The sequence below is a fragment of the Sorex araneus genome, chromosome 2 (assembly GCF_027595985.1).
Source record: "Sorex araneus isolate mSorAra2 chromosome 2, mSorAra2.pri, whole genome shotgun sequence".
Lineage (NCBI taxonomy): Eukaryota > Metazoa > Chordata > Mammalia > Eulipotyphla > Soricidae > Sorex > Sorex araneus.
The window spans coordinates 122,462,215-122,480,225 of record NC_073303.1 but is presented as its reverse complement, the minus strand read 5'-3'; the positions used below and the strand labels follow the sequence as shown (position 1 = coordinate 122,480,225).

General features: G+C 44.9%; 1 protein-coding gene across 1 annotated transcript in view; it reads right to left on the bottom strand.

Moving 5' to 3' along the window:
• DPYS (dihydropyrimidinase) overlaps positions 1–18,011 on the bottom strand; it is a 93,534-nt gene that overhangs the window by 41,681 nt on the left and 33,842 nt on the right. The window contains exons 5-7 of the mRNA XM_055127953.1: positions 12,052–12,208; positions 10,174–10,315; positions 7,190–7,332 (exon numbers count right to left, since the gene is read on the bottom strand). Of these exons, the coding sequence (XP_054983928.1) occupies positions 7,190–7,332; positions 10,174–10,315; positions 12,052–12,208 (442 nt within the window). The remainder of the gene's footprint in view (positions 1–7,189; positions 7,333–10,173; positions 10,316–12,051; positions 12,209–18,011) is intronic.

Genomic DNA, 18,011 nt, shown 5'->3' with positions numbered 1-18,011 from the left:
TACAAAGCTTTCATGTTTAAGTTTCAGTCATACAATAATCCAACACCTATCCCTCCACCAGTGTACATTTTCCACCACCAATGTCCCTAGTATTCCTCCCCACCCCAGCCCTCACCCTGCCTCTATGGCAGACAGGATGGAGCAATAGAACATCATGGAGGGCGTTTCCCTTGCATGCGACTGACCCAGGTTTGATCCCAGGCATCTCATATGGTCCCCTGAGCACCACCAGGAGTAATTCCTGAGTGCAGATCCAGGAGTAACTCCTGAGCATTGCTGGGTATGACCCAAAAAGCCAATAATAATACTAATAATAATTTTTTAAAAGATAAAGAGATTTACAATGAGAAACTGGAAAGTTTACTTATTTGGGAGCTTAACTATTTTAAAAATTAGCCTTTGAAAATTAAAGAGTATGAGGGTGGTAAAAATGCATGGCATAAGAAATTAAAGAGGTCAGAGGAGAGACAGTACAGTGGTAGTAGCTTTGCATGTAGCCAATCTCGGGTTTGACACCCCCGGCCGCATCTATGGTCCCCTGAGCATTGCCAGCCATGATATCTGAGCACAGGGCCAGGAGTAAGCGCACAATAGGTGTGGCCCCAACAAAGAAAGAAACTTGGATGGGTTAGAATTCGAGTATGTTTTTAGCTCTCACTACAGCCAAAACTTTACCTGGTCTACCTCTATTTGATCTCAGGGCCAGATGCCTCATTTCCTCTCCTCTTTAATGGTGCTTTTTGCCAAGGACTGTGTTAATGCAAGAACTGAGAAGGATCTTTCCTTCATGCTATCATTTCTTTTTTGCTTATTTTTTTTTGAGGGCGGTTTGTTGGGTCCATACTTGTGATGCTCAGGGGTTACTCCTGACTCTGCACTCTCAGTGCTCGGGGACATTATGGGATGCTGGGGAGTCAACTTGAGTTGGCTGCATGCAAGCCAAATGCTCTACCCACCATACTCTCACTCCAGCCACCTCATGTTATCATTCCTGCTGCTCATGTGGTATTCTGCAGAGCTGGGTGCGTCTGAGGGCTATGCATTGCTGCGGACTGAGCTCAGGGCCTCATGCATGCATGTAGTGCACAGACTCTACGAATCGTGCTTCCACACTCACCACAGGACATACTTTTGAAAACCAACAACTGAAACGAGGGGCTGGAAGACAGTTCAAAGGACTGCAGCACAAGCTTTGCAACCAGGAGGTGCAGTTTCTACCCGCAGCACCTCATGGTCCTCCGCCCCACCACACACACACACACACACACACACACGCACACACACACACTCACAGCACTACAGGGACTGACCCTCCCCCCGCAGCACCAAAGTGGGAGTGAGTAGCCCTGAGCACTGCCGGGTGAGGCCCCCCTTGAAAAAGTGAATGAAACTAAAACTGGAGACCTGAGAGATAGGAGAGAGGTGAAGGTACCTTCCTGGCATCCGGCAGCCCTGGCTGAATCTCCAGCACCGTATGTGTTCTCCCTAGCACCGCCAGGGGTCACTCTTGAGTATGGGGCCAGGAATAGTCAAATGAGAGGACTTGGAATGCAGCTCAGCAGTAGCACACTTGCCTTGCCCTAAGTGGGGTCCTGGGTTCGAGCCCTGGCATTACACACACACACACACACACACACACACACACACACTGAGAGACCTGAAGAGGGTTAAAGTGGAAGAAAGTAGAATGCCCTTGGGGCAGCTGGTGCGTGGGGTGCAGTGAGCATTAGACCCTAGTTGCAAAGAGTCAGGCAGGCTGGGACCGGGCAGGATGCCTGTGGACAATGAGCTTCTGTAGATGATGTCCGGACAGTTGGAGAAAGCTAAAAATATTGTCACACGGCAGAAAGGTCCTCGGTGAGGTCATTGGCATAAATTTTGGTCAGGAGCCGCTAGCGCAGAGGAACAAGGTTCGAGGGAACAACCCGCCCCAAATAGAGGAAGCAGCTCTCTGATGGGCCCTGATAAGGAATCCGCGCTGAGTTTCTGCAAAATCCTTTCTCCATAGGAGCCTCTGCTGAGAGCACTTCCTCCTCATTCAACAATCCCGCCAGCTTCATTATTCTGTGACGCTTCCCCTGTCCAGGCGGCCGCCCCTTGGCATCTGTTTCCCACATTCTGCAATTTCCACATTGAAGAAGATGAATAATGATAGTGCAAAAAATTCGGGTGATGGCTTAGAGAAAATTCTTAAATTAAAGGGTTGGAGAAGCAAGATAGAGAATAAGTCAGAGAGATCCAAAGGGGGGGCTAGAGCATTTAAATATACGCTGCCAAGTGAGCAGACTATTTCTCCATTTTTCCAAAGGATGGGGTGTGGGGGGTAGAGGGAGGTGGGGGAGTGAGAGAGGGAGCAAAATAGGTCTCCGGGTTTTTTTTAAAAAAAGGAATCTGAGAGTCAGGGGAATAGAACGGCAGATTTTCTCGGCCTCCCAGCTCCAAGAGAAGTGAAAATGTACTGTGAAGAACGAGGCTTGTGATGCTCCGTAATAAAGACAGTTATAAAATAGCCACGCTAGAGGCGGAGGAGAGAGTTCAAATGGCCAGAGGGCCAGGCTGACATGTACGGGGCTCCTGGCTTCCAACCCCAGCGTCATGCGGCCTTTGGAGCAACTGCAGATAGCCCTGGGGGGGCCTAGCACGCCCAAAGAAAACAAATATTAAAAAATTGTTCACAATAATGCACATCACGTCTTTGTAATCACACATTCTTTAGTTCACAAAGCATTTCCTCTCTCTTCCTTTCTCACAAACACTTTGATAAGGAAATCTCTCGATGATTCATACTCCTGCCCTGTGAGAGCGGATTTGGGGACCAAAGTTGATCTGTTTAGACCCCACAGAACAGTGATGAGGAAGCAGAAATTGGGTCCTGATCCCTAGTTTCAGGACACTCCGTCCCAAGACTGTCAACGGAAGCCTTATGTGCTAACCACTCAACACTCAACGGTAGTACCTACCTATATTCCCAAGACACATCAATGAAAATGTAAACATTTAATTTTTCATTATCACTGTTGTAAAGCAATGTACTGATGAAAGAGAAACGTCAATAACACAGAAACTTTTGAGTATGATCTTAAGTTGACTCAAAATTAAGGAAATTAAGGATGTAACATATAGATTGTTTAAAACACACACACACACACACACACACACACACACACACACACAACCTAAACTAAATATCTGCCTCCTCCTGTACTATTCTGAAGCAAGGAACCACTTAGGAGTACAAGGACAGAACAATGTGAGAGCCATCAGTAGCTGAAACGTGTGAGGACGTGGTCTAAATTTACACATTAGAAAAAAAAAAACATGACTCAAAGGGACCTCATCGCAGCCTATAAATACCCCTCAACCGCCACGTGTGGTAACGGAGCATGGGAGTTATCCTGACCTGAGGTTCGGGGGTAGCCCTCTCTGTCCAGGCATCCGGCAACTGCCTTAGTCCTGAGCTGGCATGTCCTTGGAAACCAACACTGCCATGAAACACGGTCAGACACCACAGAAGACATCAGCCAGGGTGGTCCAAATGGAAATGGCCTCACACATCAGTATGACTCAGAATGGAGCTTAGGAGATGCTCAAAGAACTGCGCACCCACTTGGCATGGCTGAGGCTCAGGTTCTAGCCTTGGCACCTCTTGCTACCCTAAGCACGGAACCACAATAAGCCCTGAGCAGCCTGGCTGTGGCTGCAAACATGAGCAAACCAACGACAAATGGGTTAGAACGGGCAGTACCCTCACCCAGTGGACCTCAATTCATCCCACAGCTTTCTTGTCTGTTTTATTTTGCAGGGGTGGGCGGGGATCCTAAGTGGGTTCAGGGGACCCAGGGAGAGTCTCAGCCATTCACTCTGGCTGTTCTTCACAAGATCCCCAAGATGTAGTACAGCTTGGTCCTGCAGTACTGGGGGATTCCTGGTACATTTCCGGAGTGCCTTGGGGCTGCCAGGGATGCATCAGGGGACTTTGTAGTGTCAGGGATCAAACCAGAATTGGTTGCATGCCAGAAATGAAGACCCTCCCCTGTACTAGCTCCCAGCTCACCTCTCCTTCACGTTAATCAGCATAAATCAAGTCCAAAGCAGTTTTTACAAACAGGCCACTTGAGAGGAAGAATATGAATATAAATTTGGAAGTGTCCTATAACACGCTCTTTGTGGCACTAATGTCATGAAAGATACTCCACAATAAAATCACAGCCTGTGGGTCCAGGCTCCCCTGTCAAAGCCACCCCCATTCTCTCATCACCTTCGATGGAGCATCTTTGCCTTAACTGATAAGTTATGTTTCAGGTACCAAAGTATTTTTAAAAACCAGAGGACCAGAGAGATAGTATGGCAGGTCAGGCACTTGACTTGCATGCAGATAACCCCTGTTCAATCTCTGACACCAAATATAGTCCCTTGAGCACCAACCACCAGCAGTGACCTCTGAGCACAGAGCCAGAGTGAGCCCTGAGCACTGTCAGGTGCAGCCCCCAAACAAATATAAAAGTCAAGTAAAACAAACAAAAACCACTGAGAGCTGCAAATAGATCAATCATGGTTCATTATCATCCTCCGGATGGTTTCCCCAGCTGCCAATACTTTCAAAAGATTATTTTCCACAGAGGTTTCTGATCATTTTCACCCTCTGAAATTATCTAGGTTTTCTGATGAAGCCTCATGATCTCCATAAACCATCCACTATTCCAAAGGGCCTTGCTGGTCCCAGGACTCAGAGCAACTGAAAGTGTTTGCAGGAGAGATGACCTTGGGTAGGTCCTTGCTGGACCTACAACAGCTCTGTTCAGTGCAAGTTAATATATCAGTGGCTGGAGTGATAGTACAGAGGATAGGGCACTTGCTTTGCATATGATCCAACTTGGATTTGATCCCCTCTGCCACATATGGTCCCCTGAGTCCCTTCACAAAGAAAAGAAAGTTAAATTATCAGGATATCAGCATGAGAAAGAGAGAGGGCGAGTGAGAGAGCAAAAGCAAGAGAGAGGGGGAGGTTGGGGGACCCAGAGCAATTCTCAGCCATCCATTCTGAGAATCGTTCAGAGGTTAAAGCACTTGCCTTGCATGAGGCCAACCACAGTTTAATCCCCAGCACCACATATGGTCCTCTTGAATATTGTCAGCAATAGTCCCTGAACAGAGTCAGGAGTAAATCCTGAGCATAGCTGAGTGAGCTCCAATGCCCGCATTCCTAAAAAAAAAAACCCTGAAGTATCAGGACCTCTGAGGCGGCATGCTAGATACACAGAGCACATTCAATTCATCCACAGACCCCAAATCCAAACCAATGACCATTGCTTGCTGTGGTCTTTCCAAAGATTACGCTTCTTTGGGGATGTGGCATAGGGTCATGCCCAAGGGGATTATCAGAGATTACTCCAGGCTCTGTGCTCAGAGATCAATCATGGCAGTACTTGGGGGACCATGTGCGATGCCAAAATCAAATCGGGGTTGGCTCCCAGCAAGGCAAACACCACTATACTATCTCTCCAATCCCACCAAGAACGTTTTCAGCCTCAAAAATAATCTGCCCCCACTGGCTTTCCTCTCCCCATTTATTCTGTAAGGAGAGTTGCTGAGATCATCTCCTGGTCAGATATTTACTACTGGGAAAAGGGAGATCTTGGTTCTATCCAAACCAGGACTCTGAGCCATTCCACATTAGTATCCTAGGACATGGAAGTGAGTTTGATGCTCCCACCATTGTCCACTGCACTTGATATTCTAAACTGAGGAGGGCATAGGGAGGGGAGTTTCCAACAAGAACCATCAACAACACAGGGGACTTCAGACGACAAGCATTCTAGGGGAACATCTGGAGCTTGTTTTTCAGCTCAGCATGTGTATACCACTGCTTCTCCAATGGTCTTTGTTTGTTTGCTTGGTTTTCATGAGAGAGACAGAGACCAGGAATGTTAAGTTAAAACTGGAACTTGTCAATGGTTGGAAGCTTGCCACAAGTGTGAGGAGGGTGGAGGGCAATCAGGATAGAGAAGAGGCCAGTATGACAATAATAGTTAGAATTGTCACTCTGGATAGGAACTGAGTGTTAAAAGGAGGTAAAGGGATATACGAAAACCTTTCAGTATCTGAATTGCACACCCTAATGAAGAAGAAGAAGAAGAAGAAGAAGAAGAAGAAGAAGAAGAAGAAGAAGAAGAAGAAGAAGAAGAAGAAGAAGAAGAAGAAGAAGAAGAAGAAGAAGGAGGAGGAGGAGGAGGAGGAGGAGGAGGAGGAGGAGGAGGAGGAGGAGGAGGAGGAGGAGGAGGAGGAGGAGGAGGAGGAGGAGGAGGAGGAGGAGGAGTTGTTTGTAGTTGTGTATCTCACTATGGTTCCATTAAAAATATAAATACAAATTTAAAAAATAAAATAAAACTGGGTCTTTTTGACAATACCAACCAAAGGAGCCATATCTTTTGGCACACTGAAAGAACAAAAGCTCAGTAGACTGAGAACAAATACAATGAAGGTGAAGGTCCCAGTACTGCCCCGCTGGCATCTATACACATATACATGCATACATGTACACAGCATGTGATGTTTCTCCATTACATCTGAAAAGTTCATGAAGAAAAAAACATCAGGATGTGGGTGAGTGCCTTTTTTTGTTAACATTCTATAAAGAGAAATGAGCAAAACTTCTGTCTCTATTGAACACCTTCCTGATTTGGTGGAATTTGCCAGACCTGCAATACTCACATAGAATTATGGAAATCGAGAGCAAAACGCTAGACTCCTGTGGGAATGATAGGTTCAAGATGAACTCAACTGGAAAACGTGGCTGACTTAAAGTGACATTCTTTGTGCTGGAAATTTTTCCTTTGGAAAGCTTTTAAAAGGCTATAATTGTGTTTTCAATTCAGCCCTTTTCAAATGAAGCCTTTTCTTTCCTCCATTATTCTGTACCATCCGTCCACGTGAATGCAGGCATTGGCCAAACACCAAAGTGGTAGATTCACATTCCCTTTGTATAATACACAAAGAATGGAACATAACACAACTTTTACACCCTCCATGCCAAGAAAAGGGAATGTTTGTACATCAAAACATTTATCTTGTGCACAGTCTCAAAATACCTGAGCATTTCTACATAAATCACCAGATAAGAAACAGCTGATTAAGAACAGTGAAGAATTTCTTTGCAAGTTGGTGCTTTTTCTCAAGAACTCAGATTTACCTTGTGGCTTCTGGGTCCCAAATCACTATGTCAGCATCTGATCCTACAGCTATTCTTCCTTTTCTTGGATAGAGATTAAAGACTTTAGCTGCATTTGTGCTGGTAACGGCCACAAATCGGTTTTCATCCATTTTACCACTATGCTGGAAAACAATTCAAGGGAGAAAATGTCTTTTTTCTTATGATCAAATATTTATTTTTTCAGTGCTAATGAATAGACACATAAGACTTGTATCTCTTATAACTAAATGGCACTAACTGTATTTAATTCTGTAGTGTGGAGTCTACATACATCTGTGGACAGTGATAAATTTTAACATAAAGATAATGATGGGGGTGAAGAAGTAATATATGAAAGTTTGAAGACTACTTTCCAAACAACCATTAGTTGAAAGAGGCTGGAGCAATAGTATAGAGGATGAGGTGTTTATGTACCTTGCACACAGCTAGCCTAGATTCCACCTCTCAGACCTATATGGTGTCCTAAACCCTGCCAGGAGTAAGCCCTGAATGCAAAGCCAGGAGTAAGTTCTGAACACTGCCAAGTATGGCCCCCTAACTCCTCCAAAATTGGAAATAAAATAAAATTACCCCCACATTAATTTTTCCCATTCTTCCCAACATCACTAAATGTTGTCAGTGGTCTTTTCCAGTCCTTTTGTGTGTGTGTGTGTGTGTGTGTAGGAGTACTGCTATTTATTCAGCCATTGATTAAGCTGATTGGATTGGGCATGAACTCCACTCCATTCTTGTTTAAAGGTTAAAACCACGCTTTTCTCTATGATACAGCTGATTTAATGCAGAGTCAAGATTTATGAGATGTTCATGGAAGTGTGAGACAAAATATAAAGTGAAGATGTGCCTTTAAATTAGGTGACGGTGTTACTTGAAAAAAGAAAAAAATCTCAAAGAGTTTAATTATGTACTACTTCAATTAACATAAAACAAGCACCACCATCAGTGAATTGTCAGTGACCACAATATGGACGACTTGAGAAGGCTGAGCCCCTCTAACAGGGTGTCTAACCTTTGTGGGAGTTTTGCCTTATGTGCATTGAATTGATTAGCGTGCTCTTAAGGCTGCTGAATTATCAAAGAGTGTCTGTCTCAACCAATGATTAAGACCTATATCCTGAAAGTAATATTCCCCCTAAGTCAATTACCTTAATGTCTCAGAAAATAACATATTTCCTATATGTGATGAAGAAATATTCAATCTCTTGAAAGCCATTTATATCCTTGGGAACTATGATGGATGATGAAAATCTACTGTAGTGAAGATTCCTTGGGTAATCACACAAGTGCCAAGAGATGAGCTAAATACAGCTAAGGTCAAGGGAAAGGGAGTGAAGAAGAACAGACGGTGGGGTTAGAGAGGAATGTGGGAGATTCTTGAACAGGAGTTGAGAATTTAAGTAGCATCCTACAAGTAACGAAGCTGGGGAAAGGGGGTGAGAGAGGAAAGTTACACCACAGACCATCTTGGAAAGGAGATTCTAGCCCTAAAGAACAGAACAGATGGGAGCAAGTGAATGCCTCAAGGCACCAGAAGCCACATAGTGGTTCCAAATAGACACAGACCCCAAGCCAGAGTGTAGACAAGAATGTGGACATGAAGAGAAAGATTCCAGAAATGAAATTGATGAGACCTAGTATGCAGCCAAAGCTAAAAGTGAGCTACAATTTGTGAAGGCAACTGAGGTGTGAGATGTGGGTCAGGCGATGTCTAAGGGGGAGTTTCTAGGAAAGACGAGAGAATGGCAGGGCAGCAGGATATGGGGCCACCGGCTGGACATGCTACCTTAGAAACACTGAGCCCTCTGATACTTCTCCATCCTCAAGGGAAAACTCATAAATCATACACATATTTGAAATTTCTTTCTTTTCTAGACTTAGGATTAGAATTTAGATGACCTCACCCAGAAGATTTAAAAAATAACCAAGCCTTCTACAAAGATTTCATGAAAAGGAAGTTTAGATATGCTAAAAATCTTTTGAGCATTTTTTTTTGGCTTTTTGGGTCACATCTGGTGATGTCCAAGGGTTACTCTTGGCTCTGCATTCAGGAATTACTCCTGGCAGTGCTCAGGGGACCATATGGAATGCCGAGAATAGAATCCGGGCTGGACTTGTGCAAGGCAAATGCCCTACCTATTGTACTATCACTTTAATCCCTTGAGAATTTTTTATTATTTAAAATATTTATATTTATGAGACATAAGAACTAAGTTTCAGGAACGTATAAACTATGATTTAACAGTCAAGCAACTCTCAAACAACAAACAGTCGAACAACAAACGTTTTGAAAATTTCAAGAAAAACCTTCTTAACATGCACTCTACATTCATGTCATAATGTTGGCAAAATAATGCATTACTTCCTCTAAATCAGGAATCCCTGGAATGGGCCACACCCACAGGGGGGCACTGGAATGATACTGGGAGTGGGGGTGGTATCACTCAATTGACATGCAATTAGGAAGTGCTTTCTGCTTGTTAACTTAAAGAAAGATTTCCAGGAGGGGTTATGAGTGCTAGTTGCTTTTTTAAATTTTATTTTTTCTGAAAGGGGGTGATAGGTCAGATAAATTTGGAAACCTCTGTTCTAAACTAACCTGCGCTGAGCAGGAGAGACAGTGCAGGGGTTAGGCACATGCCTTGTATGCACTGGACCTAGGTTCAACCCCCAGCATGAGGGGGTCTCCCAAACACTATTGGAAGTAGCCCCAGAGCATTGCTAGGTGTGGCCTCCTAACTATGAATGGGGAGCCCCTTCCCCAAAAATACAAAACAAACTAACTTGTGCAAGTTTTTCTTTGGGGGCCTAGAATGGTGGAGATGCTGTGTGTTCCCAGTCTTCACTCTAATGAGAACCAAATTCTCTGGAAAGGCTGACGTCTTCCACCTCTGGTCTCCAACAGGACAGATAGTGGCAGAAGGCCAAGACAGAAGGCAGAAGGCAGGACAGAGACCTGGGCCACTCACCACGCCTTTTTCCCAGATGACTGACATCCGGTCCTCAACACCGTTTACCCCGTTGGGAATCTTGGTAAAGTCGTCCTTCCCCAGAGCTTTCTGGCAGGTGTTGAACGTGCAGTGATCAGTCCCTGTTGTGCTCAGATCATCGCTATAAGACACAAACACAGCAGAGTAAAGGGTGAAGAGAAAGAAGAAGTCAGAAGACACCCCAAACTATGACTCTCTTTCTCAACTGAAAGACAACTGCAGAGGACTGGGACTGGCCCCGATCCCATCCATTCTAGAATGTGCCTTTGCAAAACACTCTTGTAAGACACAGGGGCCATGCTTGACTATGTAAAACTCATCTGAGGCTCTATCGCTCACTATGACTCGGTCTGACCATGGCCAGTGTCCCATTTCCAATGACCATGTTACGACCTTGAGCAACATGATTTCAGGATCACTGGCAAGAATGTAAGTGAAAACTCCGAGCTGCAAATATGGCTCAGGGGTACAGCACGAGTCTTTTGTGTGTGAGGTCCCAGGTTTGATCACTGATACAAAAAACAACAAACAAAAAAATGAAAAAAAAAAAACTTCCAAAGAACATAAGAGAAAATTCCATGAAGAGAATGCCAGAGAGGAACAGATCCTCCAGGCCAGCCCCTGGCTATGCGGCGCCATGGTGATGAGAAAGGGGTTGACAGCTGACAACGTGGGTGTCTTCAGGAATGAGAATCCTGCTCTGACTTATAGATCATCTCAGGGTGTAAAAGTAGGAAGTAGGAAGGAGACATAATGGGGGCTGGAGTGATAGTACATCAGGTAGAGCATTTGCCTGGCATGCAGTGGACTGGGGTTCTAATCCCAGCATCCCGTATGGTCCCCCGAGCACAGCCAGGAGTAATTCTTCTTCTCCTTCTCCTCCTCCTCTTCCTCCTCCTCCTCTTCTTCGTCATTATTATTATTATTATATTATTATTATTATTAGTGAATCACTGTGAGGTATAGTTACATACTTATAAACTTTCGTGCTTGCATTTCAGTCATACAATAATCGAGTACCCATCCCTGCACCAGTGCCCATTTTCCACAACCAATGATCCCAGTATCCTTCCCACCCACCCCCCACCCCCCTCTCCCCATCCCGCCTCTGGCAGGGCATTCCCTTTTGTTCTCTCTTTCCTTTTGGGTGTTGTAGTGTGCAATAGAGGAATTGAGTGGCCGTTGTGTTCGATCTATAGTCTACAAGGAATAATTCTTGAGTGCAGATTCAGAAGTGTAGGGTTTCCCCCCCCCCGAAAAAAAAACAAAAAAAGAAAAGGAAACAAAGAAAAGAGAAAGAATGTAAGGGCAATGCAGGCTGGTGGGGTAAGTTCTTGACAAACTTGGATCTGAGCATCTGTGAACGGGAGCATCAGGAAGACTCCAAATGGCGTAAGACGTTAGAACAACAGTCATAATGGTCCATAAAGGAGCATTTCATCCAACATGATTCATGGGGGAATATCCTGGAATATCTGCTTCTCCATGCCTTCCATGGAATATTATCTGCTGGACCCAGGCACAGGGTTATCTCAGCATAGAAATTTAAAAAATCAAGAATACTGAGTGGTAAAACAAGGCATGAAGCAGAGAGCTGGATGGCTCTGGGCAACGAATGATGGAAAGAGAAGGAAAATAGGAGAAGGACCCAAGGGATATGGGGGTGTTCAAGGGAGGGTGGGCTAGCCTATTCAGTCAATGTCTTCTGGTCTCTAGATGTGGGACTTCTTGGGGTGCAGCAAGTAGAACAGAACGGAAGTGCCCCTGATGGGAAGACGAGACCGCCTCCCTCCCACCCCAAACCTGAGAGTCGTGCAAGTGGGCAGAGCACTTCAAACCCATCCGCCAAATGATTACTTAGCCAAGAGATTCATGAGGAAGTCAGGTGTGGAAGGGTCAGGGCGCAGAGGGGGCCCCATCACGTGGTGGGCTGCGTGGTGCCAGTCTTTGTGCCAGTAGTGCGTGCCATCTGTGCCCAGGCCCGCCGCAATGGGTTCTCCATAGACCACCTTCCCTGGAAAGATCACAGCACGCAATCAGAGTCTTCCTCTGCTCTGAGGGAACCTCCTGGCACACCCATCAGCCCCCTCCGCCCTCACTGGAGCCCGAGCAGCCCCAAACAATGACTTACATGTTGCCAGCAGAAGAGTAGATCCTTTCTGGGATCACATCTGTAGTTTGTCATATCTATGGATGGGTTTTGGGGGGGAGGGGGGATCACACCTGGCAATGCTCAGGGGTTAAGTCCTGGCTCTGCACTCAGGAATTACTCCTCGTGGTGCTTGGGGGACCATATGGGATGCCGGGGATCGAACCCAAGTTGACCACATGCAAAGCAAACACCCTACCCGCTGTACTATCACTCCAGCCCATGGATGGGTTTTTAAACAATAAAAATGGTTGTTCCTGGAGCACTGACTTTGTGCCATTCAGTGGACATGGCTGGTGATGGCATCATGGACTGACTCACTGAGAGACTTGGCCAATGGTTAGCTTTGGTCCAATTCAGTATGAAAGAAGAGGCCTGTGATGCTTCCCAGAAGAAGCTGTTGAAACCCCAATGATTGTGGCCAACCCCAGGCCTGCCTTCCCTTTGTCATGAAACTGGCAAAGGATACTCTTACCAGGATATCTGACTAATGAGAATAGAGCTTAGAGGTGGGAACCAGCCCATGATACACATGAATCTGAATGAGAACTGAATATCCAAAGGTTGGGGCCATTGATATTTTAGATCATGTGACAGCAGCCTTGTATGTTTGTAGCCCTATATGTTTATAACCTTAAACGCTTGCTATTCAAATGGAATTGCCTCAAAAACCCTACCTGGCAAATACTATTATCTCCATTAAAAGTTCATGATACATCTCCAGGGCTTCAGTATCTCATCGACAGCGTCCTCACATGAAGCTGACATGCATGAAGTGGGAAGAGGGAGGGAAGAACCTGAATTCTGGATGCTGATGGTCCTACCTGCTATGCTGTACTGCCCCATAACTACTGTCATATGGAGCTCAACTCTTGTCTCTGTTGCGCACAGATGCCCTGCCCGCACACTTGGATAGGAGGGTGTGATTTGGGGACGGAATGCCTCTAACACCATCAAGTTCACCCAGACGGCACAATTAGAGCCAGAAATGCATATTTTCAAAGAATCATGCAAATGAAACCATCAAAAGCACAGAGTGTTAGGAAAGTGAATAGTGCAGAGTGAATTTGAATTTAAAATCAGAATCTTATCTCTGATTAGCATTTGTCAGAATAATAGTTCGATGAGCAACAATCGGATCCTATCCAAGCAGTTATAAAGGGGAGAGAGAACAGACAAAGGTGCTGATCTACCAATGAGTTCACTCCCTTTAACTACACGTCAACTTTTAGTGAAAATCCTAATAAATAACTGAAAGGAATTGATTTCCCCTGAGTTGGGACAGAAAATGTCCACCAGCTGCAGGAATCAAATTCAGTGACAATGCTCCCCTTTATTAGTTCACAGACCATTTCTCTCTCAAACTATCTACCTCTCTTCTAGTTAAGCTAGAAATTTGAAAGCTAAACAAAAGCATCAAAGCAAACGCAATGAAGAAACCATTGTGTAAGTAACCAACAGTAGCCAATGGTGACCCCCAAGGATTTAGCCACTGCTAGGATCCCTCATTTTCAAGAGGCATACATATGAGGTGGATTCCACCTGCTTCTTGCTTTTTACCATCTTAGTTCCAGAAAAGGGGAATGTCTTTAGCAGAGACACTAAGAGGCAACCATTTTTCATTCATTTTTTTTCTACCCACCCCCTTAGCTGTTTTCCCCTTCCCAACCCTCTTCTCAGGGAATTATGGTCAATGTCCACTGAGCTGTCTTTATTTTGCTTTGCCTGCCCAGTTTCATATCAATATATTGTACATAGGGGTGAAATGATTCATTACAGATCTTTTCCCTTCTGACTCACTTCACATAATCCCCTCAAGCTTCTCCCAGTTTGCTGAATAGCACACAAAACAAAACAAAGACAAAAGCAAAATCTTTTGTATAGCTGAATAATATTCCATTGTATAAGTGTACCACATTTTCTTTATCCAGTCATCCACTGATGAGTGCTCTGATGGCTTTCTTCTTTTAGCTATTGTAAATAATGCTGTAATAAGCATTGCGATAGATAGAACTTTTTGTGTTGATGTTTTCCTATCTTTCAGAGAGATACCAGAAATGGAATTGCTGGATCACCTGGTGGATCTATCTTTAGCAAGAAGCAATTATTTTTTAATGCAAACTGAGAGGCAATGCACCATTTACTGAGGAGATAACAGGATGGACACAATATTTTATTTGCAGGGACAAAGCTACCTTCCTAGTCCAAAAGAACTTCTTGCAGAGGGTTGGAATGGAAAAACTCAGAGACTTGATCTGCAATCACTTTTCAAGTTGCCAGCTCAGGATTTTCCTTGGTGCTTCATCATAGACGGAAGATCCTTATCATTTGGTCTATTCAACCATTTGGCCCATCAAGGTGATATGGGAATACAGTTCCAAAGGTTCTACAATTTTAATGGCTCTCAGGAAAAATTAAAAGTGTCAGCACTTAACTGAAGCCTTCCAGAACTGTTTTAAAACTGGATGACAGGTAATTTCCTTGGAAAAGCTTAGCACCTTTAAAATGTGACAAGCTACTAATTTTTTTTTGTGAACAGGACATTTTTTGAGATATATACAAGATCTTCCATAACTAGGCTATTTTCAACTGTATCTCCATTAGATGTATCTAGATCTGATTGATAAAGTAAAAAATTCCTAACTCATCTTTCTCTCATCTTAAAATGATTAAAATACATAAAAAAATTAAAAGGGAGTAGGATAGGAAGATGCCTAGATAATCAATGAATTGGATGACTTAGAATCACTGGGAGTTCTGTTAATTTTAAGCTAAAAATAAATTAATAATAAAAATTGCTAACATGGGTAGGGCACTTGCCTTGCATGCAGTTGACCTGGGTTCAATTCTCAGCACCATATATAATCTCCTGAGCACTGACAGAAGAAGCAAAGAGCTAGGAGTAAACCCTGAACACAATCAGGTGTGGAACCCAAACAAACAACCTGCTAGCACACATATAGCACACTGGAGTTGCAAAACCCATTTGATCTTAATAGCTCATTTGACCTTCACTGCAATCCATAAGCTATTTGTATGTCAGACTGAGCAAGTGATGCTAGTAAGTGGTACCCCAGCTCCCAGTCCGAGTAGTGCTCTGATGCCAGTCACATGCACTTTGCGGCTAAGAAAGGTGCTAGATTCTTCAGCTCTGGGTAAAAAGCATGTAATTTTTAAAAGTTTCAGTCAACCACAAGCGATATTCATGGATGTGGCTGAGAAATGTTCCAATCTCACTTACCGGTTTCATTTACTACGCTTAGCACGTTGGTAATGAAAAGTGTTATAGGGGCCTCGTCTGGTACTCTGCAGATTCCATTGGAGACCAGATGGTTCCCACGCCTCTTGGGAGTGAGAAGATCTTCATCAATAATCCCCTCCCACTATTTCAGTGAGCTCCACATTATATTGTACCCTTTCTACTCCTACATGTTCGCTTTCTTTCTCCATCCTGTGATTCAAAACTCCCAACACATGCAAGGCAATCTCCCTGTCAAATCTCCCTCCCTAAAATCTCCCTCCCTGTGAGAGATCCTAAACTTTGCCAACTGAAGCATGCCCACATTCCTGAATTCCACCCCTCCCCGCCCACCCCCCCCACCCCGCCCCCGGGCAGACAGCCTGTGTATTAGAGAGAGGGATGAGTGCAGATTCTTAACGTCTTGAGTGGACTTGGGAGCAGCTCTTGATCAAGTGATGAGCTCTGTTCAAGCTCAAGAGATACCCAAAGGCTGGCCAAGTTTCCCGGAAGTATTGGCTAATGGAAAACCAAGCACAGCTATAGAAACAATTCTTCTGAGCCAGAAGGACAGAATGGAACGTTCCTGAGCTCCATTTTTCTTTGATATACTATAGTCACAAAGGGGGAACATAACTGAGAGTTGGAAAGTACATACATAGAAGCAGCAAAGAGAGTAGATCACACAGATTTGGTTCAGAGGCTGGTTTTGCTTTTTGTTTTAGGTAGCAATATTTTTTCTTGGGAGGATATTTGGGCCATACCCTGCAGTTCACAAGGACTATTCCTGGCTCTGTGCTCAAGAGTGACCCCTGGCAGAGTTCGGGGGGGACCATAACTAAGTGTTAGGGATCAACTTGAGGTCCGCTGCAAGTAAGGAATGTGCTTTAAGTCCTGTACTATCTCCCCGGACCCTTAGGTAGTAATCTTAAGCAAGATGAATCTGAGCTTATCAGCCTCAGTTTTCTTATCTATGAAAATGGGAGTGCAGTGTTCTTGGGTGGCTACTGGGAGGATTGAATAAACAAATGCAGGTGGAAAGACCTCGATCTTCCTGGACCTGGAGGCACTTTATGTTTTATCCGATCAGGTCGGAAAGATAGTACAGTATGTTCCATCTCCAGCACCCCATAGAGTCCCCTGGAGCCCCACCAGGAGGGATCCTGGGTACAGAGCCAAGAGTAAGCCATGAACACAGCTGGATGTGGCCTCCTTAGCCACCTACCTCACACCTCCCCCCAAAAAAGCCTGTTGTGAAATGAATTGTGTCTTTTGTCACAATGATCCAAATGTCAGCATCTCAGAATGCAGTTCAGTGTAATCACATTGAGATGCTGCTCCTTAGAGTGAGCCCAGGAAGCGTCACACTCAAGGGTCTCGTAGAAATGGGGTCCTTACCACTAAGTGAATGATGGTTGGAGGGCTCACTTGGGATGGGAGCTGCGTGCTGAAAGTAGTCTATGGACCAAACATGATGGCCGCTTAGTACCTGTATTGTAAACCCTAACATCCAAAAGGAGAGAGAAAGAGGGAATGTGCCTGCCACAGAAGCAGGGGGTGGGAAGGGGTGGAGGTGGCAGGAGGGGTGCTGGGACCATTGGTGGTGGAGAATGGGCACTAGTGGAGGGATGAATACTTGAACATTGCATGACTGAAACGTAATCACGAAAGCTTGTAAATCTGTATCTCACGATTATTCATTAAAATAAAATTTTTTAAAAATGGGGTCCTTAAAAGAAGAGAGTGGAAATGAGTATGACCTCACACAGAGAGGGGTGCCATCAGACTGGAAGAGACAGTCCCCGACAAACCCAGGAGAAGACCAAGCACAACCCCCACAAACAGCCTCAGGAGGAACCAGCCCTCCCACACCCTCAGCCTCCAGAACCGAGAAGTCGAGTCCCTGGGGAACCTCCAGGTCTACAGTTCCTTGATCCAAATCTTCAAGGAAAGACTTTCAGTGGCTGCTTTATTCCCACATCTGCCCCGTGTGTGGCTGTGGTTCTTGGAGCTGTGGTTGGGGAGCCCGGGGCCTGTGCATGCCTGACTGTGGTCCCTGCACATTTTCTCACTAGGAGTCGCATCTCTTAGTGCCTTCACATGAGCATCTGGTTACAGCGCGCTGCAGAGCTGCACACGGGGCTGTGCTCCTCAGACCATGGGCAGTACGGGGGCGAGTCCAGGGCTGGGATTGAAGCCTGCAATATGCAGGGTGACCGCTTGGCCACTGAGCTGTTCCTGGGCCCCAAATTTTTAGTTTTCCACCACTGAGTCTGATGTCGGCTCTGGGTCTTATGTACATCACCCTAATGGCACTGAGGTGTATTCCTGGCAATAGGTGATTTTTTTTTTTGTCTTAAAGGGGTGTTGAATCTTGTCCAGTTCCCCTCTTCCTGCATCTATTGAGATGATCACACGAGTTTTGTCCTT